The 21,518-nt window shown below is 33.7% G+C and overlaps 1 protein-coding gene across 2 annotated transcripts in view; it reads right to left on the bottom strand.

Annotated features, from left to right (window-relative positions):
• LOC127710234 (uncharacterized) overlaps positions 1-21,518 on the bottom strand; it is a 29,998-nt gene extending 8,480 nt beyond the window's left edge. Inside the window, exons 1-5 of one of the 2 annotated variants that reach the window (XM_052215999.1) lie at positions 21,345-21,518; positions 10,481-10,670; positions 6,097-6,248; positions 3,948-4,936; positions 379-1,221 (exon numbers count right to left, since the gene is read on the bottom strand). In XM_052215999.1, the coding sequence (XP_052071959.1) occupies positions 379-1,221; positions 3,948-4,936; positions 6,097-6,248; positions 10,481-10,579 (2,083 nt within the window). In that variant the 5' untranslated portion in view covers positions 10,580-10,670; positions 21,345-21,518. Of the gene's footprint in view, positions 1-378; positions 1,222-3,947; positions 4,937-6,096; positions 6,249-10,480; positions 10,795-21,344 lie in introns of those variants that run through there. The other variant, XM_052216000.1, reaches the window with a different exon arrangement.

Raw genomic sequence — 21,518 nt, 5'->3', positions numbered from 1 at the left:
AAGCTAGGTTGCAGTAAGTGAACAAACATTTTCAACAAACCAAAGTTATTATCAAAATAAAAGCCACGCAAAGCACAAAACTTACTTATTCCATTTAAAAACTTTTGATGATAAATTTACTTTAATTGTTGTCATTCAAGAAAGAAAAAGAAATTTCTTTAAAAAAGTTCCATTGCAGTTAAATTTTACCAATATTATATGCCAACAAACGTTATGCAATGTGTGCAACCAACATGCACTAGTATAAATAAAACAAAACCACCTGCAAGAACTTTATATTGATAAGTAATTAGAAATTCACACACAAGAAATAGTCACTCATTGTTAAATTAAAAAATGAAAAGCGATATTAACTATTATATATAACAACAAACTTACGTTTTGTTTCACGAACTGGACACCATCCCCTGGCCTTTCTGTTGAAGTCTTCGCCTTGTAGTATCTCCAAGTCATTTTGATTATCAAGTTTTGTTCTCACTTCGGGAGTGTAATACGGAACAGAAACAGGCTGAGGAGATAATGGTGTCACATTTTGTAAATTTCTGTTTATTTGTTTTAAATTTTCACGGTGATCCAGATGGTGAAATGCTCCTTCCACACTTCCAAGAGGATTTTCCATTGCTGCTTCCCATGGGGACTTTGACGGTTTTGGAGATAACATAGATTCGAGTCGGGTATGTTGAACAACATCAGGTCGCCGAGCATTGCTTTCGTCGATGACCCATTTTTCTGACCTCGCTTGACGTTTTTGAAATAGTTTTGCTCCTCTATTTTTCGGAGACTGAAGGTCCGCAACAAGACTATGACATGTGCTTGGAGACACAACACGATGCTCGCATCTCTTCTTATTCAATCGCAATCTTTCGTATTCATTTTGACTTAAACTCATCTTGTGTGCGTCTGGATCTGGAATAGCAAGCCTGTTTTTAATATTAGGTATACGAAAGGTAAACAACGGCTTGGCTCCCCCGTCGTGTAGGTAAAATTCGCTATCCAGGTCGTGAAGGTCAGCAATGTCCCCTGCAGATGAAGTTCCTTCGTCGTGTATCCACTTCGTTGATTTTCGTCTGCGTTTTGCAAACATCTTGGCACCACGTGCCTTCCGATTAGCAGCCGACGTCAATGATTGGGCAATTCTCTTACATAGCGACATCTGTTCCTCGATAGTTGGATAATTAGCTTCAGGATCGTCGAAGAAGGCAGAATCTGAGTACATTTTCTCTGAAAAGTTGACATTTTTGTTTTATTATAAGTCATAATAAAAATTGGGATAAATAATAAAATGAGCAGCACCAAAATATTTAATATTGTATCGTTGTTCATATAAAAGTTCATTTTAATTAACTGTTACAATGACTGCAAAGATATCAATTATTTGTTTTATAATTAATGTCTGCAATATAAAGTGTCTGCTTTATACATAATCATAGCTCTCATGCATTGTTTTGTAAATATGATGATCTACACGCTGATAATTGTGCATTCTTTTGATCTTTATAACAAACAAATGAAACGTAAGAATTTCCCCCGTAACTAATTACATCTGAGATTACAGAAAAATATGCAATATGGGAACGCTAAGGGACATAAGGTAATAGCTCGGGTTTTAGAGTATGGAGTTCTATGAAAGGAAAATTTGAATACTTGTAGCTTACACTAAATTCCTCTAACGAGCCCCTGATGCCTTTGTCCTTATAACCATTGTTTCATGTTTTACCTAATTATTTCTTGACGTTAGTCGATAGTCAGTTTCTGACAATACATGCATGGTTTGTCAAGATAATGCATTTTATTCTGGTAAATGGTCTATATATCTTTTGATTGCTATCTTAAAACGGACCATATATAATACATGTATGTTTATTTTACAAATTGGATTACATGTTTAGGAATTTCATTAAAATTGTTTTTTAACCTTGGTTCTTCATTGTCTGATATATTTACGGTTTTGTATATGAACATCTATGAATATGAGAAGAAAAATGTGCATTAAACTGAGGAATAGAAGAATTGTATTTGATTTCTTGTCATCTCAAATTGAGGATGTTCAGTGCTAAAATTCAAGATAACATTTTTTTTTTAAGTACACCTTTTCAATAGAAAATGTATAATTATACATTTGAATTATGAATCAATAAAGATGGTCTTGTGTGACTGTTTCTGAGATAAAGACATTTAAGCAATTATGAATTTTGGCGGGGAAAAGATTGCTCTTATGAAAAGTTTGTTAAACTGTATACAAATATGATGATGATGGATGGCTGCTAAACGTCCAGCGGCAAATTAATAAGCATATTCAGGACGAGAACATGTTACTGTAATATGAATATAAACCCTGCTTTGTACTAGACCGACACGTTGAGTCGGAATTTTAACGTGCTAGTTTACAAGGTAACAGTCTGCAGGAAGACATGTCACCTTACCCGGACACATTATTCTAACTCCGATCCGACCAGTCCTTGCTTTTACTCCTCAATGTCGCGTGCTTAGCGGAGAAGCAGCAAATACCAATTTTAAAGTCTTTGTTTGACATGGCCGGGGATCAAACCCAAGACCTCTCGCACTCGAGGCGAACACGCTACCACGAGACCACCGAGGCTGTAATTAAGAAAAATATAAAAAATAACAAAATTGTCAAACTATTTATCAGAGGTGATTTTGGAGAAGTTTAAAAAAATAAATATCGAGAAACATATGTACTAATGGGTAAGTCTGCTCATACTACCAAGGAAAAACACAAGTTACAAAATATCCTGAGAAGCGAACATCCTTACTATTTCTGGTTACTCTTTACGAACTCGAAATGTTAATTTTATTGTTGTCGACACATTGATTTGCTGACATTTGCCGCGATGTTAAATCAAGATTGATGTCGACACTTGTTCAGGTACATTACAGTTATACGCTTTTGTTCCGGAAGACATTGTATTTTGCTCCTTTAATGATAATTTGATTTCGGTAAATGGAAACCGACTTCATAAGCAACATTACAGCAGTATGAGTGAGAAAATGAATATATGTATTTACATTAGGGTCAAGAATTTAAAAAATACACCATTCCTGGAAATTATTGCTCTACGTATTAATATTATAATTTGATGACTGTATTGATGTAGGGTATATATACGGTGTTGCCGTAGAAGTAAGAAATGAAAAGAACAGGTTAAAGCCCTGGTTGGGGAGGAAGTAAAGAATCAGATCTACTCTAACGTTGTTAGGTTCATTTTCTAGGAACTTACATACATACAGTCCAACCTCTATAGAAATGTCCTTCGAACTCTTTTATCGTCTCAAGAGTGTAAAATACTTAGTAAACACCAAGTGAATTTGACGTAAATAAGCATAATTGGAAAGTTTACTATACAACACTGAAAGCGCTCAACTATCAACATTTTTATTCATTTTTATTTAGTGTGAGGAAGTCTGCTTAGTCACAGTTTTAGTTTAAAGTTTGTAAATAGTCAACCCTTTGGGACATCAAACATACTTTTACCCTCTTACCAAGTCAATATCTATTAGTATATAACAGAAAATCTACATGACACCGTTTCACAATTTGCAATCGTAAAACTTAAATGTTTGTTAAGGTTACCAAGGAGGTTATAAACCGAGGGGTGTACCTATTGAAACACTCTCTGAATATCCAATGGAGCGGTAGAGCAAATTAACTATCCTCAGATTGATAGATTGTTGGTTGCTTAACGTCCAGTGGCTACTATCCTCAGAAATAGCATGGATAGTATGTTGATAAAAAATGTGCATGGGTATGTGTTCCTATACTGTTCAATAAAAAAAAAATGACATCTTTGACAAGACATTTTAACTCAGAAAATTTGAATACAATCGGAGTACATGTATATAACAAATTGGCAGAAAGTTTCCACGAAAATGTATTAAACACAGATTTTCACAAGTATTTACTGCAATGATAATGTATGTAAACTTACTTTTTCGTGTTGTGGCGCCAGTCGATTCTGTATCCGGGGTTTCTGGTCCCGTAGCCTCGCTTTCAGGAAGACTTGTTACCCTTCGTAGGTCTAGAGGTGGTAGGTTATTTCGATCATATCTTTCATCCTCGTTATACATATTCTGTTCATTTACAAAATCATCATAGCTAATTTCCACCTTTGGTGCAAAAACTGGTAAATGATGATGATGGTGGTGATGGAATTCATCTTCATGTGGATGAGTATCGATTATGTCGTCGTCGTCATCATCTACTAATTGAACCTCTGGAAAATGGTAGTCATGACTGAACATGCATGGATCCGGAATATACTGCCTGTCTCGTAGATCAAATGCATGCACATTTTTATCAAAATTCTTTCGCTCTTGTAATGGTTTTGGTGGAACAGCTGGACCAGACTTGGATGACGATGGCGAGCTTATTGTTTCCTTTATGTTTCTGACACTAAAGTTTGGTACCCTGACTGGTGATATATTTTCTTTGGAATCTGAAAACCTTTGTGGTGGCTGCCAAACATTTGGTGAAGTTGGTGTTGTTACTTGTTTTGGATGGAATTTTGGAGCCTGCGTAATAACTTGTCTCTGCTGAAAAACCGATCTTGTCTGTCGTCCATCTGGTGAATTATCTTGAAATTGTCTGGTTTGAACATGTCTAGTGGTATCCCCTTCTCTGGTGGTATATGCTGATTCCACAACTTTTGGTTGATACGGACTTGGCGATCTTTTGTTACTGATTGGATTAGTCCTAAAATTAGGACTTGGAGACCTTTTGGCGCCGACATGGCTCACTGCCAAATTTGGATTTGGCGTTAAAACTCTGTTATTTTCCTGTTGGTAAGGACTTGGTGATCTCTTTGGAGTGAACGATACTGGGCTTACTCTCAGATTTGTTGGATTTCTGTCGTTTGTTAATAGTGAGTCATGACCATTGACAACTGGTGCTGGCTGACTGACATTTGTAGGTCCGTTCCTTCAAGAAAACAAAGACATTCACTAGTAAATACAAGCATTCTGTGAGTATTGCATGGTAATACATTGTCCCCTACCGGTTAAAAATTCATTGTATTGGAACAAAATTCTAACTAGATCTATAGCTTGTCATGGTGTACAAACTATACAACAAATATCAAGTCAATATCTTCAAGCATGACGAAAAAAGAAAGTTAAAATTGATTATTTAAGTGAATTTTCTAAGTCCAAGGACCATAACTCTGCACAAAATCATCAGACGGGAACAAAATTTGAAATTGATCTGTTACTTGTCATTATAAAACTATATACCAATTATCAAATCAATATTTTCAAGAATGACAAAAAAAAGAGCGGAAAACTGATTATTTTAGTGAATTTTCTAAGTTCAAGGACCATAACTCTGCATAAAATCATCAGACCGGAACAAAATTCGAACTTAATCTATAACTTGTCATGATAAAACAATGCACCAAATATCAAATCAATATCCTCAAGCATGAAGAAAAAAAAGTGTGGAAAACTGATTTGCCGGACTGACGGATGGACAGACGGACGACTTCGTCGGTAGGGGACTAATAAAGACGATTCCCTTTTTTTAAAAAGGTCCTATATCTAATTAATGAGAATGGAGTATAAGTTTGGTAGTGATTATATAAAAGCTGGAGAAAAAAGAATTTCAACAACAAGCTATTTTCTGCAATTATAACCCCACACCAACCACACAACCCCTACAAAAAAATCATGCCAATAACGGAGCACTAAGTACTAATCTAAACTCTTTGACTTAAAATTCAGAAGCAGTGGTACCGACCAAATGGTAATAAAACTTATGCCGATTTGATTTCGTTGCGCACACACAACACGTGTTTCTAGAAATACCTTCATGAAATACGATATTGATTCAGTATGGATAGCAAAAACAATGTAAAATGTCTGATCGTATAAAAATGCAAGGGTAAACACCTAGAACAGCCAAAACCGCATAAGTTTAACTTTGCCCGAAGGATATGCAGTCTCAGTACAAATGTAAATTAATTCTTTTTTGAGATTATAACTGCATATTAAGATATATACACTTATTCTTGAAAAACTGCCATGCGAAATATATTGAGTTTTTTTTTTTGTATAACTATACTTTAGCTGACTTTACTTTCATACCTGGACATTTCAAATGTTAGCGAGTCCCCGGCATTGTCAACAATGAACATGGCATCTTGGTGCGATTTTCCCGCCATAGAAATTCCATTAATGCTTATGATAACGTCTTCTTCCTGAAGACCTGACAAGTCAGCTTTACTCTTCTTTCTTACCTGGCATGGAGATAAAAATTATTACACAATACAGCCAATGACTGCAATATATAAGTATAAAGTATACAGGGTTCGGTACTGGGTCCTCTTTTATTTCTAATATTCATTAATGACATTGCAGATGATATGATTGGATTAAGTAGAATGTTTGCAGACGATACATCTATTGGACATACTGCTCCAGATGAAACTACTCTTCAATCTATGATAAATATCGATCTACAAAATATGAATTCCTGGGCAAATGATTGGCTAGTTAAATTCAATCCCAATAAAACTAATATCATGTTGTTTAGTAACAAAAATTAAAAAAATAACTTGATTTTTTATTTTGGCGGAGTTCAGGTAGATATAGTTAATAGTCACAAACATTTAGGTATATTTTTTTAGCAGTGACTGTAAGTGGACCAAGCATATTGATTCTTTAATAGAAAAGGTATCAAAAAAATTAAATGTTCTTAGACGTTTGAAATTCCGACTAAAAAGGGAATATTTAGAAAAAATATATTTGACTTTTATTAGGCCCGTTCTAGAATATTCTTCTGAAGTTTGGGATAATTGCGGACAGTTAAATTCTGAAAGATTAGAAAAATTACAACTGGAAGCAGCACTTATTGTCACTGGTTTAACAAGCTATGCTAGCACTCAATCACTTTATTTAGAGACGGGATGGGAAAAGTTAAAGATTAGACGGGAAGTTAAGAAATTAACTTTATTTTACAAAATTATGAAAGAGGACGCTCCAGAATACTTATTAGATTTAATACCCCCTACAGTTGCAGAAACAAACAATTACAATCTACGAAACAGTCAAAATATATACCAAACCTCTAGCAGACTGTCCCTTTATCAAGAATCATTTATTCCATCTAGTATTAAACTGTGGAATTCGCTCGATTTAAGTATTAGAAATGAACTGTCTTTAAATATGTTTAAATTAAAAATTAAACAGAAATATTATAAAAACAAATCACTCCCTACATATTTCACTATTGGCGATAGATATTTAAATGTTTTGCACGCAAGATTAAGAAACAAATGCAGTGCCCTTAACATGGATCTGTATCACGCAAATATTAAACCTAACGCAATGTGTCAATGTGGTTATTTATATGAAAATGCTCAACATTATTTCCTTTCATGTAAAAATTATACAGCTCAAAGGAATATCTTATTTTTTGAACTTAGAAAAGAAAATATACCTACTGACTTGGAAACTTTAATGTACGGTAATGATATGTTTAATATGAACATAAACACGCTAATTTTTACAAAAGTGCAGAATTATATCAAAGACACCGATCGCTTTTCATAGTGTATAGACATTATGGTTAAATATATAACAATAATAATGTAATTACTTTTGTTGACTTCGAATGAAATTGTTAATTTTTTTCCAAAGACATGGATCATCAATTTTAAAATCCTATCAGTTGACAACAACAACTTAATTTAATTGCTTTAAAATAATAACTTACCTTTTGAGTGAATATTTATTCCAAATTTAAAACAACCTACTAGGTCTATCATAAATAAATTTACGGTCAACTCGACTTTTAGAAATCGATGAGCCATGTCGTTTAAATTCTTGTTAATTTCATGTCTCTATATTAATATTGTTTATGATGTTATTATTATGTATTTTATTTTGTTCGGTTATTTATTATTTGTATGTAATGGAGAAGACGTTCTAAGTTGCAAAACTTGTGTCTAATCCTATTGTCAATATTTTTGGACAATAAAATATGTTTAAACTAATATATAAGTTTCTCATATCCGTTCGAATTTTGATTAGTAAAGGTACCGAAACACCCCCCCCCCCCCCCCAGCTCTGTAAAAAATAATCGTGGTCTAAAATTTAAAGGTTTTAGTCATCTTTTAATAGGGGTACAAGTTTCAGTAATAAACTCTTTGAACGCAGTTTAGATTGGTTTCTAGTAAAAGCAAGCAGTATCATATTTAAAAAAAAAATTGTACTTGGAACCATTCTTTTTGATATTCAATGTGATTAAATCACTTTAAACCTGAGAAGAGAGGTGTTCTTATATATCTTTGGACTTATTTACATGCTTCAGTTCTTTAAGTACCATTTTAATTAAGTTTCACCTCATTTACTTTCATACGGTATATGAACCAAAGGTGATGTATGATAAACCTCAATCAGAAAGGAACCAAACAACATAAGTAAACTGAAATACGCGTCTAGGTATTCAACAATGTAGAAACACACGCACTTTATTACAAGCTCTGAAGCGCTCCGACTATAGAGACATCTTCATGTGTTAAAAGAAAGAGACGGGAATTTGTAAGTCTACACAATGACATGAAATGAGTATTTCCAACAGTATTGAGGGCCATACACTTTCAGCAATACAATTAATGTGTAATGCTAACGAACATGACACCTTAACCACACCCTTTACCTCCAAGACATTTGTTGCAATAACTATCTCTTACATAATTTAACCATATCCACCAAAGTCTTAATGACGAAGATATAAGTAAGTATAGGTATTCCGGCGTACGGTTTTCAGCAATGAGAAAACCACATACCGTACAGCCAGCTACTCTGTTTGTCATGCTTAGTATTTCTTTCTTGAACAAACTTCCTCAAATACGTTTGAGACCTACATTTTGGAAAGCCAAATCATATAAACTTTAAAGCATGAACACCAAAAATGATTATTACAAATAGTATAAATTAGATGGAGTTAAATTCGCTAAAGAGTTTGCATTGTCGATATGATCTTTTTTATAACCAAAGAAATAAAAATTGATCAAGGATGTAGGTTGATATCAACAGGTCCATCAAAAACTAATAAAGACCGATACAGTATAGCTGTATACAATTATTCAATGACCAAAATACTATTATTTTTAATTAACAACGCACATTCACTAACACAATGAAAGCAAACACAATTTAACGTGCATTTATCACACAATATGAGAACTAGTCTAATCTATCTTTAGTTGACAGATTATAACAAATAGAATTATTCTGTAATAACGTAACAAACCGAATAATCAAAAGATCTTGAGAATCATATCTATATCTCATACGTGCATTCTGAAGCTATCGTCCCCTGGACGTACAATAATTGACCATAGAGAAGAGTAAACACGTACATTTACCATAAGTTCAAGTCGAATGACATTACGTAATTTTAGTAATTAATCAAAATGGTTGAACATGACATTCGAAATAAAAACAAAGTTTCAGCTTGCCTAGCAAAACATTGTTTTCTCTGACAATGATATCATCATGCTTTTATTTACGGTTGCCATGGAAACAAACAATTGCAACATTCTTTCGGTAACATATATACGATGTAAGTCTTATTATAAACCACCGACTGTGACATGGATTTATTACATATGTTTCTAGATATTATGCTTATTTTGATATGCTGTGTACAGCTGTTTTATATCTTTTTTAAGACAGTTACATAATATTCATAAAAAAAATAATGAATTATTTCATGGCAAAATATTCAAAAGTTCCTATATAAAATTTAGCTCTGACATCATTACCCATTCTAGCTTGGGTGTGCCTTAGTTTTTCATTGGCTTTTTATTAAAATATACCTGTAAATAGGTACGTCAATAAACAGGGATCATACCCATTAACATGTTTTGTACATTTTCGAAACTTCCTAAAATATTTGTAAAAGGAAGCCAATTATATATAACGTTTTGTAACATCAAGTGCAAAAAGGGTCTAAACAGAAAACCGTCTGAGGTCAACCGTGTTAGAGGGTGTTTCAAGCTTAGTTTTTGGTATATTTAATTTAGAAATTGAAAATTTACAAATACAATTTTAATGCAATTATTAATAATAAACTCCCATTTTCAGAAGAAAAAGTTGAGACATAGAGACCAGTGAGGACTCTTCCGTGTACAGCAAATACCAAGAATACTTCTACCCTGTGGTGATCATGGATAACAGACAGTCTAGCGAAAATGCTATCCGATTAACAGAGCATTGTGCCTTTACTACAATGGGGCTACAACGGATGCCATTTTTGCTCAAAAGGGTTAATAATACGGGAACACACGATATATTTTGACATTATAACTGACAGTATTTTTTTTTCTGTAATCGGTTTGCAAAAATGTCCATCGCTTTCACCAACAGCATCAAATGATATTCGTGCACAGTATTGACATTATACATGAAAACAATGTTTCGCATACATAAAATAAAAAACGCATGTTTTCTATATTCTTACCTTAGCTACTTGAAGCGGGAAACTTTCTCCACCAAACAACCGAAATCCCCATGGGCTACCACCTGTAAGTGTGACGGTAAACTGGTTTCCACGGCCCATGTTTATCCCCAGGAATCAGTAAGTTTTTTTAATGTTTATTTACACATCCATTTCATCTGCTGTTTCCTGGTAGCGGCAGCTATTGGTAGCCCTGTAAAACAAATCCAGATACGTGCTAAAAGTTATGTTTACATTATATTCCTAGTGATTGCGCCTGATGTTTTCTAAGGCGACAGAAATTGCTACCTAACTGCGGAAGAAATACGTCTGTTCATCATAGTCAGATTTTAAGTACGGAGAATTGATTATGACAAGTAGTTATCTAAATCAAATGAAAGGCGAAAAGTAGCAAATAAAAGCAATTTGTCTTTGGGTGCATGAAGGTGTTATAAAGAGTAAGGTGACTAAGAAATCTTAGTATAGATAACTGAAGAGTGTGTCAGCAAACTTATTTAAAAAGGACAAAGATTTGTTTTCAAAATTTGATACTTTTAAATGCTGGAAAAGACAATGCTTATAAAAGAACTAAATGCAAAAACTTTCTTTCGATTTTATGAAAGAGATTATTCAGTCTCTTTTTCAAATACAGTGTTGGCATAAAAGACTTTACGACATTTTATATTTATATTACAGCAATCACAGGATGTGGTACTGATCATCGATTCCAAAAAGGATCGTCTAGATGCATTGATGAAATGGACAATTGTTTTGAACTGTTAACTTTATAATATGGGATTGAAGTGATCGACATTTTAACAGTGATTTAAGTCTTGTATGGATTTGGGATTCTTTTCATTAATAAATGTTTATTTTGAATGATTTTTTATTTCTAACCAATATAAACCACGGAAAAGCCTAAAGGCTTTATGATAGGTAATGGACCCTCATCCAAACATCAAGGATGTGATGGATGTGGGTCATTATTTGAATAAGCCGTAAGACTTTGAGGGTTTAATTTCCCTCCCATATCCCACCATACACTTTAAACTCACAAATCATATACATTTACTATATTGAATTTCTTTTAAAAAAGCGCGGGGAGATAGATGTATTGGCTTATGGCTGTGTTTGGATATACGCCTAAGGCAGCCTATGGTTACCCATAGGTATCTTTGGGTACCCATGGTTTGATATTTTGATATATAGAATATCAAACCAAAGGTACCTATGGATAACCATAGGCCACCTCTGGCGTATATCCAAACACAGCCTATATATCACCCCAGTAATCACCCGTGCATGAAATCTCTTATTGTACGTATTGCTAGTTTATTTGTGTGTCCTGAATAAAGGAGGTGTTGGTTTTACGTCCATGAGACAACAACCCAACACTTTACTAATAGTCAAAATGGCATGTATAGAGGTCAACAATCGGTCCACAACTAAGGCTGTGTTTGGATATACGCCAGAGGTGGCCTATGGTTATCCATAAGTACCTTTGGTTTGATATTCTATATATCAAAATATCAAACCATGGGTACCCAAAGCTACCTATGGGTAACCATAGGCTGCCTTAGGCGTATATCCAAACACAGCCAATACCTTCAATCTATTGTTTTAATCTAATTTGACACAAAACTAATCTTGGCATTTGTATGACCATTGTTCATAAATTCCGATGTATTACTATTGTTTCATAGAAAATTACCGATAAAGTAAAATTTAGAGAACGTTTTTGAAAAGTAAGGAAATCGGGATATGGGGTGGATGTATAAAAGACAACAATCATTTGAAATATTAAGAGTAAATACAACAATTATATATATATATATATATTTACTTGATAGTTAGTTACATGATCTTTGATATTAGTCGATAAACACTTAGTCTACATTTCTGTAACTAAATAAAGATTCTTCTACTGGAAAAATCTGAGTTATCTTTGATAATAAGAGAACAAAAATCACTGTTATTGAAACATTTAAAAGTAAAAGTAGAATGTGTCTGAGGACACGAATGTCGCCGCTCAAATTTTGCAATTTTCCAAGTTAAAAAGGGGCATAACTCTAGAACGGTAAATGACTTACAACCCAAATTCGAAATCTGTCTGTGTGTAGTGGTTCTTAGCATTGTGTATGTGTTTCATTAAAATGAAGCAAACTAAAGTTAGAGTGCGGAAGCGAAAATGGGACGGACGGAAAGACGGACGGTCAAGGGCAATTATTAATGTCCCCGTTGCCTACGACGGGGGCATAAAAATAATAAAACCTTCCAAGTTATCTACATGATTTATTTGATATTAAAATTCAGAACAATAATTTTAGATCACAGGAAACAGCAGTAATCCTACGAGTCAAACCATCTAGGTAAGGTTTGAAATCGTTTCGTTTATCGCTGCACAGAATTAGATGCCTAACCACTATCGCGTTGAAATATCTTTCTAACTTTTTAAAAACTGGTACAAACATTGGATCCAAATAACAGCTTATGCCGGTGTAATGAATATATAAAGTGCTTTGAATTTAAGGCTTGTGCTTTTTTTAGTTTGTTAAAATGTTTGATTTGTTTCGCTATTTTTAGTTGCCATTATATTAGCTACTGTGCTTATTGATTCAAATTAAAATGTCATGTTTTCAAAAATGCTTTATTTCATCCTGCAGTTTTCTGAAACTTGACTTAAAAGTATGCTTTTTATTTGACATTTACTACCTTACCATGCATTACATGTTTAAAATTGATTGTTTGCATGCATTTTGTATATATATTAGACCCTCTACAAAGAAATTTGTTTTGCATGCACACGTATAAAAATTGCGGTTTTTATCCAACGCAATCATAGGTTTGAACGTTGTATTCAATTTAGACTTGTTCATATTTTTTCGTTTGGGCTTGTATTATATTTGCCTTCGGGTTTATATGATCCGTTCATCCTATTTCTACTCTTTCAAAATTCAAGAATCTATCCTAAATTGAGGTAAATTAAATGGCCTTCCAAATACCGTTTCGATTCCTAACATCACTGAAGAGACATTAATTGTCGAAATCCGGATATGGTGTACAAATTTTTGCACCTCATGTTTGCGGTATACCATCTTTTCCGCAAGTTTATTGTTTTCTGTTTGGTAATAAATTAATGATAAGATCCATTTTGTTACATCTGGTGATCCGTTTATTTGGCAATCGTCAATGACAGTCAGCAGGGTTTAACAACATCAGTTGTTCGACCTGCTAGTCAAATGCGTTTTGTTAAAATATACTTTTTCACTTTTTTGGTCTTTTGGAAAATGTTGTTTGTGCTGTATTTAGACCCCTCTACCAAGAAATTTGTTTTGTATGCACACGTATAAAAATTGCGGTTTTTATCCAACGCAATCATAGGTTTGAACGTTGTTTTCAATTTAGACTTGTTTATATATATATATATATATTTCTCTAATTCTTCGTCAATTTATCCCTTTCTGCACCCATTGTATAAAAAAAAATTAATCAACGTGTGGTTCGTTTGATCTCAGTTCTTCATTGGTTAAAATCCGATTATGACGTCGAATTTTCTTGCTTTCCTCTGAATTTCCTATTGTGACGGCATGAAAAAAGGCGACCATGCCTGATGACGTCACATAGAAAGAACACATCTTTTTGCAGATCTGATTCGAAAAGAAGGAATAAATTTGCCTGCGTATTGTTTGAAAATCATTAGAGAAACAGATTCCACCACCAAATCTCGTGTAATACGATATTTATCCACTCTCGACAGTTAAATTTTAAATATTTAAAACGCTCGGCGAGCCTCGCGTTTTAAATTTGAAAATTTAAATGTCTCGAGTGGATAAATATCGTATCACACTCGATGCAGTGGTAGAATCTATATATATATATATATATATATATATATACATATTGTTATGTTGTCGATTTGCATAGCTTACCTAAAACGTGTGCTTTGCAGCCTTTTTGTTGAATATCGGCTTTGAATCAAACCTTGTGTTGAAGTTTTAAACTGGCAAATGACAACTAGTCTTTCTACAGACAACACAGAGAAAAACACTTAAAGAGTTTACAATTTGTCAATAAAAAAAGATCAACTGACAAAAAGTTTTGAAACCACGCACTGCCAACGAAGCTGTAACATCTTCAAACATTATCTGATGAACAGATGTTAATATTTTTTTTACATTAAACAGTGAATATAATGTAAAAAAAATCAAGATGTTTCGAATAAAATAAAGATTATAATACTGCAAAAATTGAAAGTAACGGGTAGTTACATATACTATGACGGCTTTTGTAATTGGACATAACAGGGGTTAATTAATGAATCCGTAATTAGAAACCAGAGAGTGCAAAAAGTTCTGATCTTTACGTCACATTATATCATAGATAAATACAATCAGTTCAGATGTTAATTCATTACAATCCCTGGTTATGTTATATCTGATAATAAACAGAGTTAAATTCTCACTCACAAATGATTTCTTATTAGAAACATATATAAAAATATTACTATTTTATCGTTTTCTACACCTGGTATGAACAACATGAGAGCATAACAAGTCGATGGCTCGTTACAGAATTTGAACCAAAAAGGATAGGCCGCCAAGTACCCCTGTATATATTTCACTCACAGGATCAAAATATAAAAGTTATAAAATTCTACTTGAACTTGAATAGTAAAGAGTTTTCATATCATATACTCAATACTTTTTGTCCATTGTTTTACAAATTTCCGGTGATAAAATCAGAATGCAATTCAGCACTATGTTGCTGTTGATGGTATTTTGATACTATTTTGCGAAATTTTGCATCATGTGTATACGAGAAAGACAATCTACATGGGTTGAATGCAAATTTTACCAGAATCCAACTATAGATGGCTTTCAACTTATTATGAACTTTTCCACGTCTGGATAGATGTCACATCTCCTTATTTTATTATGGCTGTTCACGCTTTGTTGGATATATCCGCCAGAGCAAAACGTAATTTTAGGTCCGTATAAGAACTAAAATGTGCAAAATAGATCTCCTGCATGATTAACCTACAGAATGTTTGATGTATTAAAGACCATTTGAAAATCTGCGCTATCACATATAATGTATACAAAATAAATGGAACAAAGTTACATGACCAGTCAAATTAGTTAAAATACTTCTTTGGTGAAAGTAATTCCAGTTAGCAAACAATATTTCTATATCATGTTTCTAGATGTACAAAGGCCAATTGTCTTCAAGTATACCACAAACAGATATATCTCTTTGCTTTTAAGTCTTGCCAACTTCAATGACTGGCAGATTATCAGATATGTTTATATATAATTGTTAAACCATCTTGATGTCTGTAGAAAATATCAGTTGTGTTTATTTTGTTCAAGGTTAGAAACTTAAGTTTGCGACGCAACTATAAACATTTATCTCAGTGTCATTCATCTTGAATACTGGTATATGGTTAAAAAGGAAAAATTAATGGAGCAAAAATGTGTGGACCTCTAAATCTGTTGCCAAACGTAATGTAGCAAGAAACTTATGTATGCTTTGTCAAATAAACGTAAATCTCACTTTTCAATCTGTGTATCTTTCTAAAACGTCTACATACAAGCAAATAACTATTCTAATGTAATATTTTTTTTTTACAATTCCGTTTTAGGTACCGAAAATTTATCTATAGATTACAATAGAGTAAATGTTTGATTTATAAGTTTTGAGCGTGGAATTGCAAACAAATCAAGGTATATTTTATGACGTAAAGTGACGACACGAAAAAGCACACAAACAATTTTTTTCCAGAGTAAAACAGACAGATAGTTGAAAAAAGGTCTTCGTCTATCGCATACAGATCGTTGACTTTCAATTCAACTATTTTCACCTTTAATTGGAATCTAGAAGTAGACATATTTTATTGCATGTAAGATGCCAACTCTTTAACATTTTGATAAGTGTACTCGATTATTACCGATTGAAGGATAAAACGAGATAAAATCATCTTATATTGACGTAGAACTTACGTAACATCGAGGTTACACCTAACAAAAATAAATTATACTATTACTCTGGTGGCTCATAACTTAAAGTAAAAACATACATAAATTGTTTTGTTATAAATTAAGCCGTTAGTTTTCTCAATTGAATTGTTTCATATTTTTCATGTCGGGGCCTTTTATATAGACGACTATACTGTATGGGTTTTTCTCATTGTTGAAGGCCGTACGGTTGCCTATAATTGCTTACATCCACTTTATTTGAAATTTGGCTGATCGTTGTCTCATTGGTAATCATACCTCATCTCTTATTTTTATATAAAATAGGGGCACTTTTTTGTATATTAACTGACTGGTTCTTTATTGACCCTGGTTTTATAGATTCAAGACCAGAGACCAGAATGCGTATTAGAGTTTCAGGTTAAGCTGTCGATTCGATCTACTTTGGTTTAGGCTGGTCAAAACATTATTTGCTAGAAACCATGCCAGGGATTATTTTCTATTTCTGTTTTCATTCCCAACTATCAATTTCAAATTTTGATTTTGATCGAAGTAATTTAATTGGACCTCTAAAACAGTTTCTGCGTCTTTCCGTAAATTGTCCTAGATGTCGAATCACTGATTTATATAAAGATAATCTTAACCAGATAGTTTCACCTTAAGTAAAGATAGGATCTAAATATGATATAAAACGGCGATTAACTGTAGTGTAGGATCATAATTGAAATAAACAGTAAAAGTCCTTTTAGATGTGATCAAAGTAGTGAGCGTTTGTGATTGTCGTTTTGCCGAATTTCCGTTAAGGTGCACGTTGAATCGAAATTAGAGTTGTTATACAACAGCATTTCAGTAAATGTTTGGGTACGAAACAACTGAATCGTGATATAAAAAGTATATAGTGTCTTTACTCGATTTCAGTTATCTAAATGAAACAATGGAAGTTGTTTACCTCTGTACAAAAAGTGGCATGAAACTTTTTATCTTTGAACATGGATCATGGATTTAGCAAAGACATAATCCTTCTTTTGATCATTTTATCTCACTCGCTTCTGATTTAAAAAAAAGTGGTGGGAGTGCAAAACAGTTAACGGTTGTTGAAAGGTCAAACTGTGTATTCATGATATATCAATACTAAACATCTTGTTATCAGTACCATGAATTTATAACATTGACCATTATCAATAACGGCTCAGTGTGATAAAAAGAATCAAACTGTCCAAACATTAGTGTGATAATAGAAACGCATTTATGAAAAACAAAACTGGTAAAGTTTTATAATTAAGATGTTACAGTAATCTATTGCCCAATCAGCATATTTATAGCGAAATAGACATGTAACCACTACATCGGAATTTATGAGAATAAAAAAAAAGAAATATTTTAATTAATAGAATAGAGAGTGGAAACGGGGAATTTGTCAAAAAGACAACAACCTGACCGAAGAGAGGAAAACAGCTCAATGCCACCAGTGGGTCGTCAACGCAGCGAGAAAATCCCTTACTAGGAGGCGAGCTACAGCTGGTCTCTAAAAATAATGTATACTAGTTCAGCGAAATGGACGCCGCACTAAACTACGAAACATACAAATGATCCAAAATAAAGATAAAACCACACAAGACTAACAAAGGCTTAAGGTTCCTTCCTGACTTGGGACAGGAGCGATACATTAGGTAATTAGTATATATGACTATTGAAAGTAGTCATAGAACATTGAAAAAGAAGTTTTTGATTATGAAGCGAACTTTAAAATGGCCTACTATAAAGTACAAACATGTCTTTTCATGAATAAAAACTTACAACCCCGATAAAATATATATATATATCGGCTTTCTGTTACTCTTATGAAACAAAGACATTAACCTTGTTTTGTTTATCATCTTCAAATATCAGATGCGTTTAGAAAAAAAATCGACATTATAGGATATTTATTTTTTATATATTGCGTGGTTTATCAAAGATCTTGAAGAATTTTACATTTTGCATCTGTTATTCTTGATATTTATCAGAAGATGTAGAAAGCATGAAAATACTGACTTGAAACAAACTAATTAGTTAAAATCTTTCTTTTCGTCCATTTGTTTCTAACAAAAGCAAACAAAAATCGTTGAAGGTCGCATACATTGATTTATGCATGACGAGACTTGTACTGCACGGAATCTTGGCAAGCAAACATATGCAAGTAACACGACACAAAATTGGCAACTAACAAGGAAAAGAGATTACGATTTAGTTTAATTTTCAGTAAAACACATTTTGTCAAAAACACGTATTTTAATAAATATTTCAAATATTCTTGCACCATGCTCAACCCAGATAAAATATTGTTTACACGTTACAAGTTCTACGGCCCGAAGATTTCAGAAATCGGTCGATCATTACAGTGCCTTAGTTACTCAAATTATTGGGGACATCTGAAAGTGCGATGACCTATAGTAACTGTTGTTAACTTCTATTATTATTTGGTCTCTGGTGGAGAGTAGTCTCATTGGCAATCATAGTGATACCACATCTTTTTATTTGTATATGGCATAGATCACACGTTCCCTATGAGATATCTTACATTTATAACCATTTTTTTTCATTAACCTGGCTTAATATGATCATGACCATTGTAAATTGCCTCGAATCGTATGACGGGCGAGGCAGGTATATCATATGACGGGCGAGGCAGGTATATCATATGACGGGCGAGGCAGGTATATCATATGACGGGCGAGGCAGGTATAGCAGGAGACGGCCAGGCAGGTATAGCAGGAGACGGGCGAGGCAGGTATAGCAGGGTAGGGGCGAGGCATAGCAGGAGAGGGGCGAGGCAGGTATAGCAGGAGAGGGGCGAGGTAGGTATAGCAGGAGACGGGCGTGGCAGGTATTGCAGGAGACGGGCGTGGCAGGTATAGCAGGAGAGGGGCGAGGTAGGTATAGAAGGAGCGGGGCGAGGCAGGTGAAGAAGGAGAGGGCGAGGCAGGTTTAGCAGGAGACGGGCGAGGCAGGTATAACAGGAGAAGGCGAGGCAGGTATAGCAGGAGACGGGCGAGGCAGGTATAGCAGGAGACAGGCGAGGCAGGTATAGAAGGAGAGGCTTACCATGTTGACACACCTGATCTCACTCCGATTGGTGTTAATTCGATTTTGATTGTTTAAACTGTTCAAACATGGATTAATGAAACAATCAACAGAACATAGGTGTTCTATCTGTATATTTGCCCCCCCCCCTCCCCCTCCCCAAAAAAAACCCAACAAAAAACGACAATAAAACAAGAACAAAAGAACAACAACAAATATCAAAAGCAAAACAAAATACCCCAAGAAAATTACCATTATACTATATCAATACATATGTACTACAATATTAATATATTTAGCCTTGATAAAAAGTATTCAAGTAAACTTGAAGTAGAATTTCATAATTCATATTTGAATACATTTGTTTTTAATATAATTTGATATATCTCATTTTCTGTATTTTCGTTGTTGTTTAAGGCTCGTTGAACCTTTTTACGTTATCAATAATACTTCCTAGCGTACACATGAAATGACAACATGGGGTACTTTTTTTATGAAAGCTTTCCGTAACAGCCAAAATTTTCAAGGGAAAGCAAAAAACAACCGCCCCCAATCTGGGAGTAATCCAATTATACAGATAGTGTGCATGCAGCGTTAGTATTTATCTTATCTCCTATGATTATTATCTGTAATCACTATCAGGTGCTAATGTACTTCACAGATCCAAGGACATAATTGGTGCCAGCCGTAACGGTCAAATATCATAATGTTTTATTGCGTATTGGCGTAATTATCATAATTATAAAACTAGAGGTTCTGCAGATATCAATAAAACACCTCCAACTAATTTATTGTTCATTAAATCACTAAGGTATAAATGATCATTTCCCCCATTAGCAAACTTTGTATAATTTATAAAAAATGACAATGCAGAATGAAGGAAATAAAAAAGAATAATAAAACAAAAGCAAATGTATCAAAACAATAATGTCTCCGGTATGTCAAATTAGTCATATATATGATATTAAAACAATATATTTACTTGAGACATACAGGAAATGTTCTCCAAGTGACTAAGATAGGTGTGACAAATCAAGTGAAGGCCATGTACTCACACTATCTAACGGTAGTCATTGACTTTTTGTATCTAATAACAATATTTACGACAAAGAAAGACATTCAATTCTCCCCAAAATAGCTTCGATCGGAACAGAGCCAACACAATGTGAAAGAGGCGAATACAGTGAAACCGTATGTCTCCAATTTAACTGTGCTCGAATCTTTTTTTACCATACCAAAGCTTGAAACTTAAAGTTTAAGTGACATTCACACAAAACTTTGGGGAGCATCCACACCAAAAGAGTGTAAAAAAGGACAATTACGCCAGATGAAGTTGCAATCTTAGTTTTTGGTACAAGAACATAGTTTGTCTTAGAAAGTATCAATTTGAATAACGACCGTACCGAAATAATATATATATTATTAGTTAGCTGTCCGTATCAATATTTGAAATGATTAAATATGTGTGTTGTGCGTGTGTTTTTAGAGAGAGAGAGAGAGAGAGAGAGAGAGAGAGAGAGAGAGAGAGAGAGAGAGAGAGAGAGAGAGAGAGAGAGAGAGAGAGAGAGAGAGAGAGAGAGACTTATCACTGCTTAGATTAATAATAATGATATCATCTTTTAGGATATTTTATCAAAAGCAGAAACAAAACAGATGCACGAAACTAAAATTATGTAACAATTTATTCAATCCATCAGGTGGTATAGAGGTGAAAAGTGCATGGACACAGATTAAATTCACGTGCAATAACACTTCAAATATTATCAAGTTTTTTTTGTTGGTTAATCAAAAGCGCGTATATAAGTTGCATTTTCTATTAGAAGAACAAGGAGAGAAACTAAAAGGGCACTTACCACTGCCTTCAAGGTAAAATTCCGACCTCTACAACGTCACGAAAGAACTTCCACTGAATCTATAATATATGTAGACATATGATATCTGGCAACATGCAGAGTAGAGAATATTGAATGCACGTGTATTTCTGATGAGGTGATCTAATAGTGTTTACACGACAGCCCGTTAGGGAG

Source organism: Mytilus californianus, unplaced genomic scaffold, assembly GCF_021869535.1.
Source record: "Mytilus californianus isolate M0D057914Y unplaced genomic scaffold, xbMytCali1.0.p SCAF_7, whole genome shotgun sequence".
Classification (NCBI taxonomy): Eukaryota; Metazoa; Mollusca; class Bivalvia; order Mytilida; family Mytilidae; genus Mytilus; species Mytilus californianus.
Note: the sequence above shows the minus strand (reverse complement) of the source record. Positions and strands in the feature narration are given on the sequence as shown.